At 43.2% G+C, this 16207-nt stretch overlaps 1 protein-coding gene across 9 annotated transcripts in view; it reads left to right on the top strand.

The window, feature by feature from the left end:
• The window catches only part of TTC6 (tetratricopeptide repeat domain 6), a 154058-nt gene that overhangs the window by 114489 nt on the left and 23362 nt on the right, over positions 1-16207 (top strand). For all 9 annotated transcript variants that reach the window (XM_030559234.1, XM_030559233.1, XM_030559228.1 and 6 more), the window contains 3 exons: positions 1486-1646; positions 11603-11737; positions 14408-14557. In XM_030559234.1, coding sequence (XP_030415094.1) covers positions 1486-1646; positions 11603-11737; positions 14408-14557 — 446 coding nt within the window. The remainder of the gene's footprint in view (positions 1-1485; positions 1647-11602; positions 11738-14407; positions 14558-16207) is intronic.

Genomic DNA, 16207 nt, shown 5'->3' with positions numbered 1-16207 from the left:
AGGAGTGATTTAACTACTGTAATTTATTATAAGGAACCATGACACTTCCTTATGCTGCTTGCAGTTTTTTCACTTACATTTCTTTACTTATGCTGTTTCTGTTTATAGTTTGACTATAGTTTATAGTTCTGTTTATGTTTAAAATAAGGCTACGTTTTAGTAACATCTTTGTAAAAGTCATGGACAGTAAACAAAAATTCACAGCCTGGGACCTGTCCATGTCTTGTACTATAGTACTATAGAGCCCTGACTAGATCTCAGAGTGGGGGCAGCCCGAGGGTGCCAGGGTTGCTCGTGGAGGGGTGCCACGGTGCTCAGGGGTGGCCCAAGACCCCTGCTGGTGCTGGGGGGGAGGAGGAGGGCGGGCGGGCAGTGGTGCACAGCCCAGGAAACCTGCAGGTGCTGAAGAGGAAGGTTGGTGGGGCTGGCAGGGTCCTATCTGGCTCTGTGCCTCCCTGGAAGCAGTGACATCCCCCTCTCTCAGTTCCTAGATGGAGGCACGCCCAGGCAGCTCTGCGTGTTGCCTCTACCCTGAGCGCCGACTCCACAGCTCCCATTAGCTGGGAACCATGGCCACTGGGAGCTGCAGGAGCGATGCCTGCAAGCGGAGGCAGCGTGCTGAGATCCCTAGCTATGCCTTTGCCTAGGCACTGAGGGATGTCACCGCTTCCGGGAAGCCCCCTGAGATAAGCGCCACCCAGAGCCCTCACCCCCTCCTTCACCCTAACCCCCAGCCCTGAACCCTGTCCCATACCCAAACTCCTGCTGCTGCTGGAGGAGAGGGGTGTGGTGGCTCAAGACTGCCCCAGGGGCGACCAGTGTGGCTGGCCCAGGGGCTGCCTGAGCTGCTCATGTGGCCCCCGGCCAGCCACACCAGCCGCTGCAGGTCACGGGCCTCGACGACAAATTTGCAGCCTTGCTTATAAATATTGGTAATAGAATGTTATGTGGAATTTGTGGTTATACTTTGTATTTACTTAGGACCTTGCTTACTGAGATATCAAATGGCTTTACAAACATTAAGCTTCATAATACACCTGTAAGGTAAAATACTATGGCTATAGTAACCCTTGTGGGTTATAATAGTGGTCTCAGAGTGGCAGAACAAGTGCCCCATGCCCTCAGTGGAGGATGATTCTGTTGTTCAGTTGACGCCTCAGCAATTCCTGTGTAGTTGTTTGAGGTTGTCTTTTTCCTTGCTTTCTTTGGAGAGGGGAAGTTTGCAGATGCCCATGATTTGACCCTAACTTTGCTGCTTATAGTTGGAGTTTTCTACTCCAGGCTTTGATGTGAAAGGTTAAAACTCAATTCTTAAAAAATTGTTTGTGTTTTGGTATAGCAGTTAAGGCAAACAACCTTGGAGCCTCATGGATTTTTGAACAATGTAAAGTTTGTTTATCCTATGAAATTACCTTATATTTAGAACATGCAGCGTGAAATAATATAATATTGTGACCATTATTTGTTTGTCTTTCTTATTTTCAGTATCCTTTAAAACCTCTCCTGTCCAGCAAGCGCTCGTTCTGTCATTTTGTCAAAATCACAGTAAAGCTATAGAGTGCTTACTTGAGGTTATTGCAGATCAGCCTGCGCCTTCCATGTTTGTTCTGCTAGGAAAAATACAAATGAAAGCCAAGAAAACCAAGGTTAGAACATTTTTTCTAAACTATTTACAGCAAAATGCCAAACAATAAAATATCTTGGTTTCTATAGCCTTGATGCTTTACAGAATATCTCATTTTATGAAATATTCCCTGCACTTCAATGTTTAAATTACAAAAGGGAATAGTAACTCTCTTTTCGCTTAATGCTTCTGCACTAATGTTTCAGTAAGTATTATGCAGTGTTGTTTAAAACCATGTACAATTTAATTAAAAGAAATAGTTATGTAGGCTGGAGTTCAACTAAATTTAATAATGTTGCTTTTTTCAAAACATAAAAAGAAAGCAGTGTGCAAATACTGTAATATCTAATTGAGCTAGAGGCAATACAAAAGTTTGGTTGCTTCATATTCGTAGAATGAATGTATAAGAATTTTCAGAGTGATTACTGTATAACTAGTCCCTCAACTTTGTGAATACAGTACTTGCTTCCCATTGTATGTTACCAGTAGAAATATCATACTGTTGCTTCTTTTGACCCAAGCAGTTAGACAATAATCATGGCCTTGCAGGGTTATTTTCATTAGGAGGAGAAATAGATGATAAAAGTCAGTCATTTCTTTTGGTGTAATCCTGTTTATTTACAAAGAATGTACAGCAAGCCCTGTTTCCTCAAACACACTGGAAACAAACTGTACCTGGCAGTTTCCTTGTTCAGAAATTCCCAAGTCTGCCTCTCTAGCAGGTTTTGTGTCCAAGAAACTCCATCCCTCTACTTCGTCTCAGGATCATGCTCATAACTGCTTCTCTGGCTTTCCCTTGTATTGCACAAACATGCACATACAAAACACTTATCCTGTGTTTCCACTAGGCAGAAACCCTTGAACCACATCATCATGCAGCCTAGTGCCTTAGGCAGTAGCCTCCATTATGACATCTATTTCACCACAGAAAAGGGGTTTAATTTTTCCTTATATTGCACCTGAGAAAAAGGTGATTAGCTCATAGAATCATAGAATATCAGGGTTAGAAGGGACCTCAGGAGGTCATCTAGTCCAACCCCCTGCTCGAAGCAGGAACAATCCCCAGACAGATTTTTGCTCCAGATCCCTGGGTTTAGCAGGCTAATGCTCAAACCACTGGGCTATCTCTCCCCTCATTAGCATGGCTGTGATAGTTTTTGGATCAACGGCCCCTTGATGGTAGCCATTAGTAACTTCCAGCATAAGAGTACTCTAGGCATTAGGGATAGATCCTGAAAACATGCTGTCATGGTTGCAGATCTATCTGTACCATTATCTCCTTTCTGGTCTTTCTGAGTGCACTACCTCAGATGTCAAGCCTTGTGCCTTTACCCCTCCCAGAGTGGAATTCTGCAATTCTTCCACTCTTAGCCCTGGTCTACACTACGAGTTTAGGTCGAATTTAGCAGCTTTACATCAATTTAACCCCACCTATCCACATGACGAAGCCGGTTTTTTGACTTAAAGGGCACTTATAATTGATTTCTGTACTCCTCCCCCGACGAGGGGATTAGCGCTGAAATTGAACTTGCCGGGTTGAATTTGGGGTAGCGTGGTCGCAATTCGACGGTATTGGCCTCCGAAAGCTATCCCAAAGTGCTCCATTGTGACCGCTCTGGACAGCGCTCTCAACTCAGATGCACTGGTCAGGTGGACAGGAAAAGGCCCAAGAACTTTTGAATCTCATTTCCTGTTTGGCTAGCGTGGCAATCTGCAGGTGAGTGCAGATCTCATCAGCAAAGGTGACCATGATGGAGTCCCAGAATCGCAAAAGAGCCCCAGCATGAACTGAAGGGAGGTACAGGATCGGATCGTTGTATGGGTAGAAGAATCCATGCTATCAGAACTCCATTCCAAAAGATGAAATGCCCAAACATTTGAAAAAATCTCTAAGGGCATGAAGGACAGAGGCTATAAGAGGGACCTGCAGCAGTGCTGTGTGAAACTTAAGATGCTGAGGCAAGCCTACCAAAAAAACAGAGAGGCAAACAGCCACTCTGGGTCAGAGCCCCAACCATGCCGGTTCTATGATGAACTGCATGCCATTCTAGGAGGTGGCCCTACAACTACCCACCTGGTGCTTTGACTCCGTCAATGGAGTAGCATGCAACAGGGATGTGGGTTTTGGGGACGAGGAAGATAGCTCATAGAAAGCAAGTGGAGAAACTGTTTTCCCTGACAGCCAGGAACTGTTTCTCACCCTGGATCTGGAGTCAGTATCCCCCGAACCCACCCAAGGCTGCCTCCTGGACCCGCCAGGTGAAGAAGTGACCTCTGGTAAGTGTACCTTTGTAAATATTATATATGGTTTAAAAGCAAGCGTGTTTAATGATTAATTTGCCCTGTCATTCGCGGCCAGTACAGCTACTGGAAAAGTCTGTTAACATGTCAGGGGATGGAGCGGAAATCCTCCAGGGACATCTCCATAAAGCTTTCCTGAATGTACTCCCAAAGCATTTGCAAAAGGTTTCTGGGGAGGGCAGCCTTATTCCATCCTCCATGGTAGGGCACTTTACTATGCCAGGCCAGTAGCACGTAGTCTGGACTCACTGTATAACACAGCGTATGGTCCCGGTGTTTGCTGGCATTTAAACATCATCTGTTCTTTAACTCTCTGTGTTATCCTCAGGAGAGTAATATCATTCATGGTCACCTGGTTGAAATAGGGTGATTTTATTAAGGGGGCATTCGGAAGTGTCCGTTCCTGCTGGGCTGTTTGCCTGTGGCTGAACAGAAATGTTTCCCTCTGTTAGCAACGTGGTGTGGGGAGAGGTGAAGCGATCATCCCAGAGAATTGTGTGTGTGTAGTGGTGGTGGTGGGGGGTTAGTTGGGTTTGTGCTGCATGTTAACCCGAAAACCGCAGCTCCTCCTTTTAAATTGCCAACCCATTTTAAATAGAGTCTACCCATTATTCTCTAAAATGTGTCTTTTTGATTAACACTTTCCCTTTTTTTCCTCCACCAGCTGCAAATGTTTCAATGCTCACACTATCTTCTCCTTCCCAGAGGCTAGCAAAGAGTAGAAGGCGAAAAAAAAACGCACTCGCGATGAAATGTTCTCTGAGCTCATGCAGTCCTCCTGCATTGAAAGAGCCCAGCAGAATGAGTGGAGGCAGACAATGTCAGAGTCCACGAAAGCACAATATGAACGCGAGGACAGGTGGTGGGCTGAAGATGATAGGTGGCGTCAGCTTGGTGACAGAAGGCAAGAGGCAATGCTGAGGGTACTGGAGGAACAAACTGATATGCTTCGGCGTATGGTTGAGGTTCAGGAAAGGCAGCATGAGCACAGACCACCGCTACAGCCCCTATGTAACCCACCGCCCTCCTCCCCAAGTTCCATAGCCTCTTCATTCAGATGCTCAAGAACATGGTGAGGGGGCCTCCGGGCACCCAACCACTCCACCCCAGAGGACTGCCCGAGCAACAGAAGGCTGGCATTCAATACGTTTTGAAGTAAAATGTGGCCTTGTCCTTTCCTCCTCCCACACCCCACCAGGTGCTTCCCTCTTCCCCCACCCCTCCCAAGCTATCTTGGCAGTTATCCCCCTATTTGTGTGATGAATTAATAAAGAATGCATGAATGTGAAGCAACAATTATTTTATTGCTTCTGCAAGTGGTGATCGAAGTGGGGAGGGGAGGGTGGTTATCTTCCAGGGAAGTAGAGTGAACCAGGGGCTGGGGGTTCATCAAGCAGAAACAAACAGAACTTTCACAGCGTAGCCTGGCCAGTCATGAAACTGGTTTTCAAAGCTTCTCTGATGCGCACCAAACCCTCCTGTACTCTGCTAACCACCCTTGTGTCTGGGTGCGCATAATCAGTGGCCAGCTGATTTGCCTCAACCTCCCACCCCGCAATAAACGTCTCCCCCTTACTCTCACAGATATTGTGGAGTGCACAGCAAGCAGTAATAACAATGGGAATATTGGTTTTAGTGACGTCTATCCGAGTCAGTAAACTGCGCCAGCATGCTTTTAAACATCCAAATGCACATTCTACCACCATTCTGCACTTGCTCAGTCTGTAGCTGAACAGCTTCTGACAACTGTCCAGGCTGCCTGTGTACAGCTTCATGAGCCATGGCATTAAGGGGTAGGCTAGGTCCCCAAGGATAACTATAGGCATTTCAACATCCCCAACGGTTATTTTCTGGTCTGGGAAGAAAGTTCCTTGCTGCAGCTTTTGAAACAGACCAGAGTTCCTGAAGATGCGAGCGTCATGTACCTTTCCCAGCCATCCCACATTGATGTTGGTGAAACATCCCTTGTGATCCACCAGTGCTTGCAGCACCATTGAAAAGTACCCCTTTCAATTTATGTACTCACTGGGTTGGTGCTCCGGTGCCAAGACAGGGATATGGTTTCCATCTACCGCCCCACCAGAATTAGGGAATCCCATTTCAGCAAAGCCATCCACTATGACCTGAACATTTCCCAGAATCACTACCCTTGATATCAGCAGCTCTTTGATTGTGTTGGGTACTTCGATCACAGCAGCCCCCACAGTAGATTTGCCCACTCCAAATTGATTTCTGACAGACCGGTAGCTGTCTGGCGTTGCAGGCTTCCACAGGGCTATCGCTACTTGCTTGTTAACTGTGAGGGCTGCTGTCATCTTGGTATTCTTGCACTTCAGGGCAGGGGAAAGCAAGTCACAAAGATCCATGAAAGTGCCCTTACGCAGGCAAAAGTTTTGCAGCCACTGGGAGTCATCCCAGACCTGCAACACTATGCGGTCCCACCAGTCTGTGCTTGTTTCCCGGGCCCAGAATCGGCATTTCACGGCATGAACATGCCCCATTAACAGCATGATATCCACATTGCCGGGGCCTGTACTTTGAGAAAAGTCTGTGTCCATGTCCTTATCACTCTCATCACTGTGCTGCCACTGCCTCCTTGCTGGGTTTTGCTTTTGCAGGTTCTGGTTCTGCATATACTGCAGGATAATGCATGTGGTGTTTACAGTGCTCATAATTGCGGCGGTGATCTGAACGGGCTCCATGCTTGCCATGCTGTGGCGTCTGCGCTGAAAAAAGGCACAGAACCATTGTCTGCCATTGCTCTGATGGAGGGAGGAGTGACTTGGCTTACAGGAAATTAAAGTCAACGAAGGGGGTGGCTTTGCATCAAGGAGAAACACAATCAACTGTCACATAGAATGGCCCCCTCAAGGATTGAACTCAAAACCCTGGGTTTAGCAGGCCATTGATTTCACAGAGGGAGGGAGGAGCAAATGAATACAAAACAAATCTGGTCTAATTCTTGTTTTGAGCCACTCCATCTCTCTTATACATCTTAGGCTGGCAGCAGACGGTGCAGTACGACTGCTAGCCATCGTCATCTCCTGGGTGCTTGCCAGAACATGATGATGTACGACTGCTAGCCATTGTCGTCTCCTGGCTGCTCACCAGAAGATGGTGCAGTACGACTGCAGGCAGGACTGAATCTCCATGAACGGGCTCCATGCTTGCCGTGGTATGGCGTCTGCATGGGTAACCCAGGAAATAAGGCTCAAAACGATTGCTGTTGCTTTCATGGGCGGGCGGGGCTGACGACATGTGTCCAGAACCACCCATGACAATGTTTTTGACCCATCAGGCATTGGGAGCTCAACCCAGAATTCCAATGGGTGGTGGAGACTGTGGGAATTGTGGGATAGCTACCACAATGCTACACTCTGGAAGTTGACGCTAGCCTCAGTACTGTGGACACACTCCGCTGAGTTAATGGTCTCAATGGCCTTGGAATGGGGACACAAACAATCAACTGTATAAAATCGATTTCTAAAAAATCTACTTCTATATATTTGACCTAATTTCATAGTGTAGACATACCCTTAGAATGGTCCCTGGGCTACCATACCATTTATATCGACCATGCTTGCTGATCAGGTCTGACTGAATTCTGGCATCTTCCAGTGCATGTGACCAGTGGTATACAGTGACCAAACAGCCTTCTTAAAACCAAAGTATTGTTTATTTTAACAGTAGGAATAAAATATTTATATATATATATAGAGAGAGCAAGAAAGTGGTTTGAGCATTGACCTGCTAAACCCAGGGTTGTGAGTTCAATCCTTGAGAGGGCCATTTAGGGAAGAGGGGTAAAAATCTGCCTGGGGATTGGTCCTGCCTTGAGCAACGGGTTGGACTAGATGACCTCCTGAGGTCCCTTCCAATCTTGATATTCTATGAAAACAACAAACTCTCTATATGCTGTCTGTCCTACCACTCAGATATTTACAGAATTTACTCCAAGGAGAAAGTTCAGGATACACACCTTAATGCACTTACAGCTGCCTTCACCAAACAAGGACACTCCACCAGAGAAGTAGATTGCATCATGGACCAGGCTACACAACTATACCAAGAGATCTTAGTTCAGAAATAAAATCCCCTCTGACTTGTCACCTTCCACCTCACACTGGAACCCATACCAGGTATCATCAAACAACTACAACCCATACTTGATGGGAATCCGTTCCAAAATAAATATTTTCTGAACCCCTTCTGGCATTCAAACAACCCTCAACCTCTCCAAGATCATCATTAGAAGCAAGCTTCCCTCACAGCAGGACACATCATCTCAAGGTGGCACCAGGCACTGCCACAACAACAGCTGCAAAACCTGCAGACATATCTCACTGCTATGATGATCAACAGCCCCCACATGTGGTATACCTCATTCAGTGCATTAAATGCTCCAATAGCAGCTATGTGTGTGTCACCAGGCTATCACTACACTCTTGAGAGAACTCACACAGGAAAATAATAGAAGACAAAAACACCCTATCACCTTTGGATGAACACTTTTCACAAAGTGATCACTCTATATCTGACCTGTCAGTCCTCATCCTCAAAGGAAACCTAAACAACAATTTTAAAAGCTGAGCAAGGAAACTTAAATTCATAATTTTGCTAGTCACTAAAAATCATGGACTGAATAGAGACACTGGATTTATGGTTTATTACAACAATCTATAAACCCACTAACAACTGCCCTCAGCTGCATTTTCTCCCCCTCCTTTCCTTACTATGACTGCAGGCTACTTCACCTTGAATGGTCCATGAAATATGTGTTAATTACTTATGCTAACCAATCTATTCAATCCTTGTATTTAGCAGTGCAGCTTTGAATTAGGCTATGGCTGCACTGCAGAGCTTACGGTGGCCACTGTAGCGCTGTTAGTGCAGACACTCTAAGCTGACAGGAGAGAGGTCTCCCATCAACTTAAACACTCCAGCCCCACGAGTGGCAGTAGTTATGTTGGCGGGAGAAGCTCTGGCGCCTAGGTCAGCATAACTTATGTTGCTCAGGGGGTGGCTTATTGACATCCCTGAGTAACATAACTTATACCAACATAAACTGTAGTGTGTAGATTAGTTTCCCAGACCTGAATAAGAGCTCTGTATAAGCTTGAAAGCTGTCTCTTTCACCAACAGAAGTTGCTCCAGTAAAAGATATTACCTCACCCACCTTGTCTTACCCTCCCCTGATGATCTGGTTCCTCAGTCTGGTTCCTCCAGACAACTCCTTCACTCTCTTGAGAAAGTCTTTCTTTTAAAACTGCTATATCTCTTTTTGTTCTTCTGAGTACCTAGGCTCTGGCCCTACCTTCTGGACCAAACCAGTCTGTATGCTCAGCAGGAGATAGAGCCAGTCTTCCAAACCAGTGGCTATGTCACTGTCCCTTAGTAACTTTCAAGTGTTTTCTGAGAGTTGGCTTATCTTGTACCGTTCTTTAATTTCCTGTTTGTTTCTCCTTGTAGCCCCCCATTAAATTAAACCAACATTTTCAGACAGTAAACATTTCAATAACTGTCAACATACAGTATTCATAAATTATTACAGAATAGCTCGACATCCATCACACATGTATGTGAGTAGCTTTATTGAGTGAGATTACTCACTTGAGTGAAATTACCTCCATGTATTTGTGAGATTAGCCCTTAACCGTTGTATTATAACTGAGATGTTTCATGGGTATAAATTACATATTATACATAGTTTATCATTGTTCGCACAGAAAACCCAAAAGCACATATTTAAAATGTGACCTGACAAGAGAGGGACACATTGGGGTGTTTGCCTTTGCCTGATATATAAAGAAGGCCTAAAAGGTTTGGCTTTTTAAAGTTGCTTGTTTTGCTTGTTTGCTTTAGAAATGCAGGTGATGTCTCACTGGAAGATTCTCCGTTGACCGGAGCATTAGTTAAGTTATGATATCAAAGATTAATAGATTCCAAGGTCAGAAGGGACCTGTAGCGAAGCGACGATTCACCGGCGCAGTGCCTCCCGCTGGTCTTCTTGGGAATTAGCTCATCCAGCACTCGGTGTGGCCTCTGCTGGTCAATGTCTCGCTTGCCTCAGGCCCCCCGTGTCCCTCCTGGACCATGGTGCCCCTTAGCTTGGGATTCTGCCCCAGCGATACCCCACCATGCTCTGCGTCTCCCCTCCCAGGGGAGCCCCCAACCCTCTTACCCACCTTGCCTCAGTGGCTACTGCCAGTCACCATCTAGCCCCCATTCACTGGGGCAGACTGCAGTCTGTAATGGCCACTCATCATTGGCAAGGGGTTCGGACCTCTGCCTAAGCCCGGGCTGCAGCCTCTGCAACCCCAGAACCTGTTTTGGCCTTTTTCCAAGGCCTGCAGCCTGGGGAGTTGCCAGGCTGGAGCTCCCCAGCTCCTCTTATCTTTCCCCAGCCCTGCTCTGGTCCTTGTACCCTGAGCTCCCAGGCAGCCAGGTCCTTCTCCCTCCAAGGCTGGAGAGAGACTCCTCCAGCTTCTGTCCTACAGCCCTCTTATCAGGGCCAGCTGGGTCCTAATTGAAATGGCCACAGTTGTGGCTGCTTCCCCAATCAGCCTAGCTTGGCTGCTTTTAACCCCTGTTCTGCAGGAGTGGGGCAGTCGCCCCACTACAAGACCATCTACTCTGACCTCTGTACTACACTGGCCATAGAACTCCCTCAAAGTAATGCCTATTGAACTAGTATATATATTAAAAAAATCCAATCTTGATTTTAAAAATTGCCAGTGATGGAGAACCAACCATGACCTTCAGTAAATTATTCCAATGGTTAATTATCCTCACTGTTAAAATATTACTTGGCTAGCATCAACTTCCAGCCATTTTTCTTGTTATACCTTTGTCTGCTAGATCGAAGAGCTTATTATCAAATATTTCTTCTCCATGTAGGTCCTAATAGACTGTGATTGATTCACCCCTTTTGCCTTCTCTTTATTAAGCTAAATATATGGAGATCCTTGAGTCTATCACTTTAAAGCACGTTTTCCAATCCTTTAATCATTCTTGTGGTTCTTCTCTGAACCCTGTTAACATCCTTCTTGAATTGTGAACACCAGAACTGGACACAGTATTTCAGCAGCAGTTGCACCAATGCCAAATACAAAAGTAAAATAACCTTTTTACTCCTACTTGAGATTGTCGTTTATGTATCCAAGAACTCATTAGCCCTCTTGGCTGTGGTAGTCACATTGGGAACTCATGTTCATCTGATCATGCACCATGATTTCCAAATCTTTTTCAGAGTTGCTGCTTCCCAAGATAGAGTCCTCCAAAAGAGTCAAGAGGCTGAAAGTTGCCAAGCAACTGCAACAGGAAGAGATTATTAGTCAGACTGCTTAAAGTTCTACTTTTTGTTTTTGTTAACACTTATTTAAACCAATGACTAATGAACATTTTGAAAACAAGTTGTACTTAGTCATGCCCACACCTTCAATTAGAGCAATTCAGAACTTCCAGCAAAACCAAGAAAGATCAGCCTTCACATTTCTTAAATGTATAAGGCTAAAAAAACAGAAGTACCTTCCAGGCCTCTTTTACATATAATAAAAAAGCGAAAAGGGCACAAGCCGATTTAAAAAATTCTGTGTATGTTGCTTTTAAAACTCACAGATTTTTTTTTTTTTACTAACTGTTTTACAAATATTGGAATAATATCCTTTGTTATTACAGGATGCTGTGGAAAGTTTTCAACAAGCATTAAAGATGCTGACTTCTTCTGCAAAAATCTTGCCTAATACATTTGAGGCTGCAGAAATTTATTATTTCTTGGGCCTGTGCTATATGGAGCAAGTCAGTTTATTACAGGTATGTATTTATTATTTAGAACATATTAGCGTTGTGGCTTTAAGAGCTGGAAAAAAGTTGACTAATAATTTTAAATATTTTAAAGGTTACTTTCCACTATTTTTTACATATTTTTACTCTTTAGTTGTTATCAGACCTTCTTGCAAATGTGCGAACAATTTTTTTCCCATTCCAGTATTACCATGTTTAATTAGTTATGCATACCTTTTACTGTGTTTCTAATGGTGATGAAATCAACATGAATATCTTATCTGTACATTAATGTGCTCATTATTGTTGTTATAAGCAAAGTACGCCATGCTGTGGATAGCATCTTAGTTATCTGATTGCTGTACTTTTACAGAGGTTAAAAAAATCCCCCAGCCAACCAATCCTAAACTAGTTCAGTTTTTGGCATTTATTTTACACATTATAGAAATCTTTTTTTTTAACTAGGTATTTTTTTGTTATGTAATTTAATACATTTTTCTAGGTGCATTTTAATATTAAAGGGCTTTTTTGTTCTTTCTATGTTTTTAACTACAGTTACAGGCTTGTTCATTAACAGTCTAATTCGAAGTCTATTGCAAACAATGGGACTCCTTCGGTGGGCTTTGGATCAGGCCTTATATGAGTAGGATCCATTTTATATATTAGTAATGCCAACTTCAGAAAGCTTATAAACCATAGCCTTCCCCTAATTTTGAAGCATTGCAAAATTGACGTTAGAAAATCTTTTTAAGAGTGCCTTTTTGATTATTGTTGCATCTCTTTTCACCATTCTTTCCTATATTCTATTTTTAGAGCCTAGTCCTGCAAACATTTATGCACATGTATAATGTCTTTGACCTCAGTAGCATTAGTTATCATCATGTATTTGTATTTCAGTAGCACCTAGCTGTCCCAAGCAAGATCGTAGTACATTGCTAGGCACTGTTCCAAAACACAGTAAGAAATAGTCACTAGTCTGAAAAGCTTACACTCTTATGTAAACATGAGATACAAGCATGGGTGAAAGGGAATATTATTATCATGCTCATTTTACATGTGGGGAACTGAAGAACTGAAAATTTAAAGCCTTGATTCAGGAAAGCACTTAAGCACTTGTTAAGTTCATTCCTATTCAGCAAAGCACTTTAGCGTATGCATAAGTCCCATTGACATCAGTGGGATCTAAGCAAGTGCTTAAGTGTTTTGCTGAGTAGAGATGGACCTATGCATATTTACAGTAAAGTTCATTCCTACCTGCTTTGCTACATCCGGGCCTAAATTTACTTGCCAAGGTCACATAGAAAGACTATGGAAGAGCCAGGAATGTATGCAGAGCTTCTGAGTCTCAGTTTGGTGCCCTATCCACTAGGCCAGGGGTCGGCAACCTTTGAGAAGATTTCATGAGCCAGTAATACATTTTACATTTACAGGGCAGGTGGACGGAACCCCAGACAGGCAGCACGGGTGCCAGACGGAACCCCAGACCGGCAAGCAGGGTCCCAGCTGCTGGCTCCGCTTAGCCCGCTGCTGGCCCGGGGTTCTGTCCACCCAGGCTGGCAGCGGGCTGAGCGGGGCTGGCGGCCGGGACCCCAGCTGGTAGCAGAGTGCCACTAAAAATCAGCTCACGGGCTGCCTTTGACACATGTGCCGCCGGTTGCTGACCCCTGCACCAGGCCAACCTTCCTCTCATATGAGTAAAGTTAAACAAATGTATAAGAGTTTACAAGACTGGATCTTAGACAGATAATCTTAGGTAGGAATCCTATTTTTGAATAGTGCCTAGCATGCTTCAGGCATTATTTCAACAATAACAATATAAACATTAATCATTTCTTTAGTCACAGAAGACCAGTGAATAATATCTACAGTATGTTCAAAGTGTCACTATTATATATGACTAAAATTTGAAATGTCATCTGGAATAGGGACTTCCCTCATACTAACTGTCCTGTTTTGGATAGAGAAGGGAGTAATATTTGAGCTGAATGGTCCTTCTGTTTTATGGTTTACCTCCAAAATGGATCTGTTAGCCCAGGTTATCACTAAATCTTCAGATCATAGCCACTTTAAATTCCCTGTCTGACTTGATGTTTAGTTGTGAAGACAAAAGCTTGTCTCTGTATTACAATGTTGAGAGACTCACCAAACATAGTAGTATCACAATATTATTTTTATAACTCCGTTAGCCTCCTTTTCCAAGACAGTTATAAATGATAGTGAAGAGTGGCTGAAATACCTGATGTGGCATACCCTGACCACTAGGAATAGCTTTCTTTCCCTTTAGAATATGTGACTGCCATCACATTAACAGATCCCAGAAACACCTGTGTTTTTATACTCCAGTATGAAGAAAAAAAAAATCTGCAGAAGGACCTTAAAGAAATCACATTTTAGGTATTCTCTAATGTAGCAAATAATTTTAGTATGTTAAGTATTTATGGTCACAAGACCAAATTCTGCCCTTGGTTATACCAATGTAGTCCCACTGAAGAAAATGGAGTAAGATAAGTATTAAACGAGGGCAGAATTTCACTTATTGTGTTTGTTTCATATGTTCTATTAAAATTAAAAAAAAAAGTAGGAGTAAAATAGTGAAAACACAAGCAAAAATATTACTGGGTTTTAAAAGTTGATATTCTGCCTATGATTCCAATTGTGCAAGTGGATTACATTAATTCAAATCATTATGTCATCTTTTAGGCCTATGAAGCTTTTAGTCTTGCTGTCAAAACATACTCAAATTATTCTGATGCTTTTTATCAGCGAGGGCTGTGCAGAATGCAACTCAACCAAGCTAAGTGCATCCAAGATTTCAATCGAGCACTTGCCATTAATCCAAAACATTTTCAGGTAATACTAAATTTACAATTCTGATGGTTTTATTTTGGGTAGGCTTTGAGAGCAGTTTTAAAGAATTCTGAAATCAGTGCCAGTTAGGCAGGCAGAACTGCAGGGTCTCAATGCATGAATGAGATGTTGGTGTAGGGAGGAGGGGTTTAGATTATTAGAAACTGAGGAACCTTTTGGGAAAGGGGAGCCTGTGCAGGAAGGTCTTTTATACTAAGGGCTGGGGGAAAGCCAACAGGTCTGGAGGAGCACGTAGTTCCAAAAGAGACATCTCTTAGGGGAGGATCTATTAATGGAGATTCTCTTCATCCTAGTAAGGAAGAGAGGATGGAAGATGATAAAATATGGGTTGGATCTGATGAAAAACAGTAAAATGAAAAAGAGTCCAATTCAATTACATCACGTAATGGCAGAATGCTAAAAAGAGACAATTTTTTAAAGTGCTTCTACACAAATACTAGAAATCTATATACTAAGATAGGTGAACTTGAGTGCCTCATATTAAATGAGGATATTGATATAATAGGCATCACAGAAACTTGGTAGAATGAGGATAATCAGTAGGACATAGTAATAATACCAGAGTACCAAATATATTGGAAGGGCAGAATAGGTTGTACTGCTGAGAGAGTGGCACTATATGTGAAAGAAAGTGTAGAGTAAAATGAAGTAAAAATCTTAAATGAACCAAACTGTACTGTAGAATCTCTATGGATAGTAATTCCATACTTGAATAATAAGAATATAGCAGTAGGAGTATACTACTGACCACCTGACCAGGATGGTGATAATGATTGTGAAATACTCCGGAAGATTAGAGAAGCTATAAAAAGAAACTCAATAATAATGAGTGATTTCAACTATCCTCATATTGACTGGGCACATGTCACCTGAGATGGGATGCAGAGATAAAGTTTCTTGACACCTTAAATGACTGCTTCTTGGAGCAGCTAGTCCTAGAACCCACAAGAGGAGAGGCAATTCTTGATTTTGATGGCACCTTAAAGACTAACAGATTTATTTGGGCATAAGCTTTTGTGGGTAAACAACCCACTTCTTCAGATGCATAGTGTGAAAATTACAGATGCCGCCATTATTATACGTGACGAGAAGGGCATTACCTTACAAGTAGAGAACCAGTGTTGACAGGGCCAATTCAATCAGGATGGATGTAGTCCACTCCCAATAATTGATGAGGAGGTGTCAATACCAAGAGAGGGAAAGTTGCTTTTGTCGTGAGCCAACCACTCCCAGTCCGTTCCAGAGGCAAAAAGGCATCCTTTAGAAAGTGGAAGTTAAATCCTATTGAGCAAAAGTGAAAGGAGCATAAACTCTGGCAAGTGAAGTGTAAAAATATAACTAGGAAGGCCAAAAAAAGAATTTGAAGACTGGCTCTTTTCAGCTTGGAAAAGAGATGCCTAAGGGGGGGATATGATAGAGGTTTATACAATCATGACTGGTGTGCAGAAAATAAGGAAGGAAGTGTTATTTACTCCTTCTCATAACACAAGAACTAGGGGTCAGCAAATGAAATGAATAGGCAGCAGGTTTAAAACCAAGAAAATGAAATATTTCTTCACACAACACACAGTAAATTTGTGGAACTCTTTGCCAGAGGATGTTGTGAAGCCCAAGACTATAACAGGGTTCAAA

This window comes from Gopherus evgoodei, chromosome 4 (genome assembly GCF_007399415.2).
Source record: "Gopherus evgoodei ecotype Sinaloan lineage chromosome 4, rGopEvg1_v1.p, whole genome shotgun sequence".
NCBI classification, from domain to species: domain Eukaryota; kingdom Metazoa; phylum Chordata; order Testudines; family Testudinidae; genus Gopherus; species Gopherus evgoodei.
The sequence above is the reverse complement of the archived record's forward strand: the minus strand, read 5'-3'. Positions and strand labels throughout refer to the sequence as shown.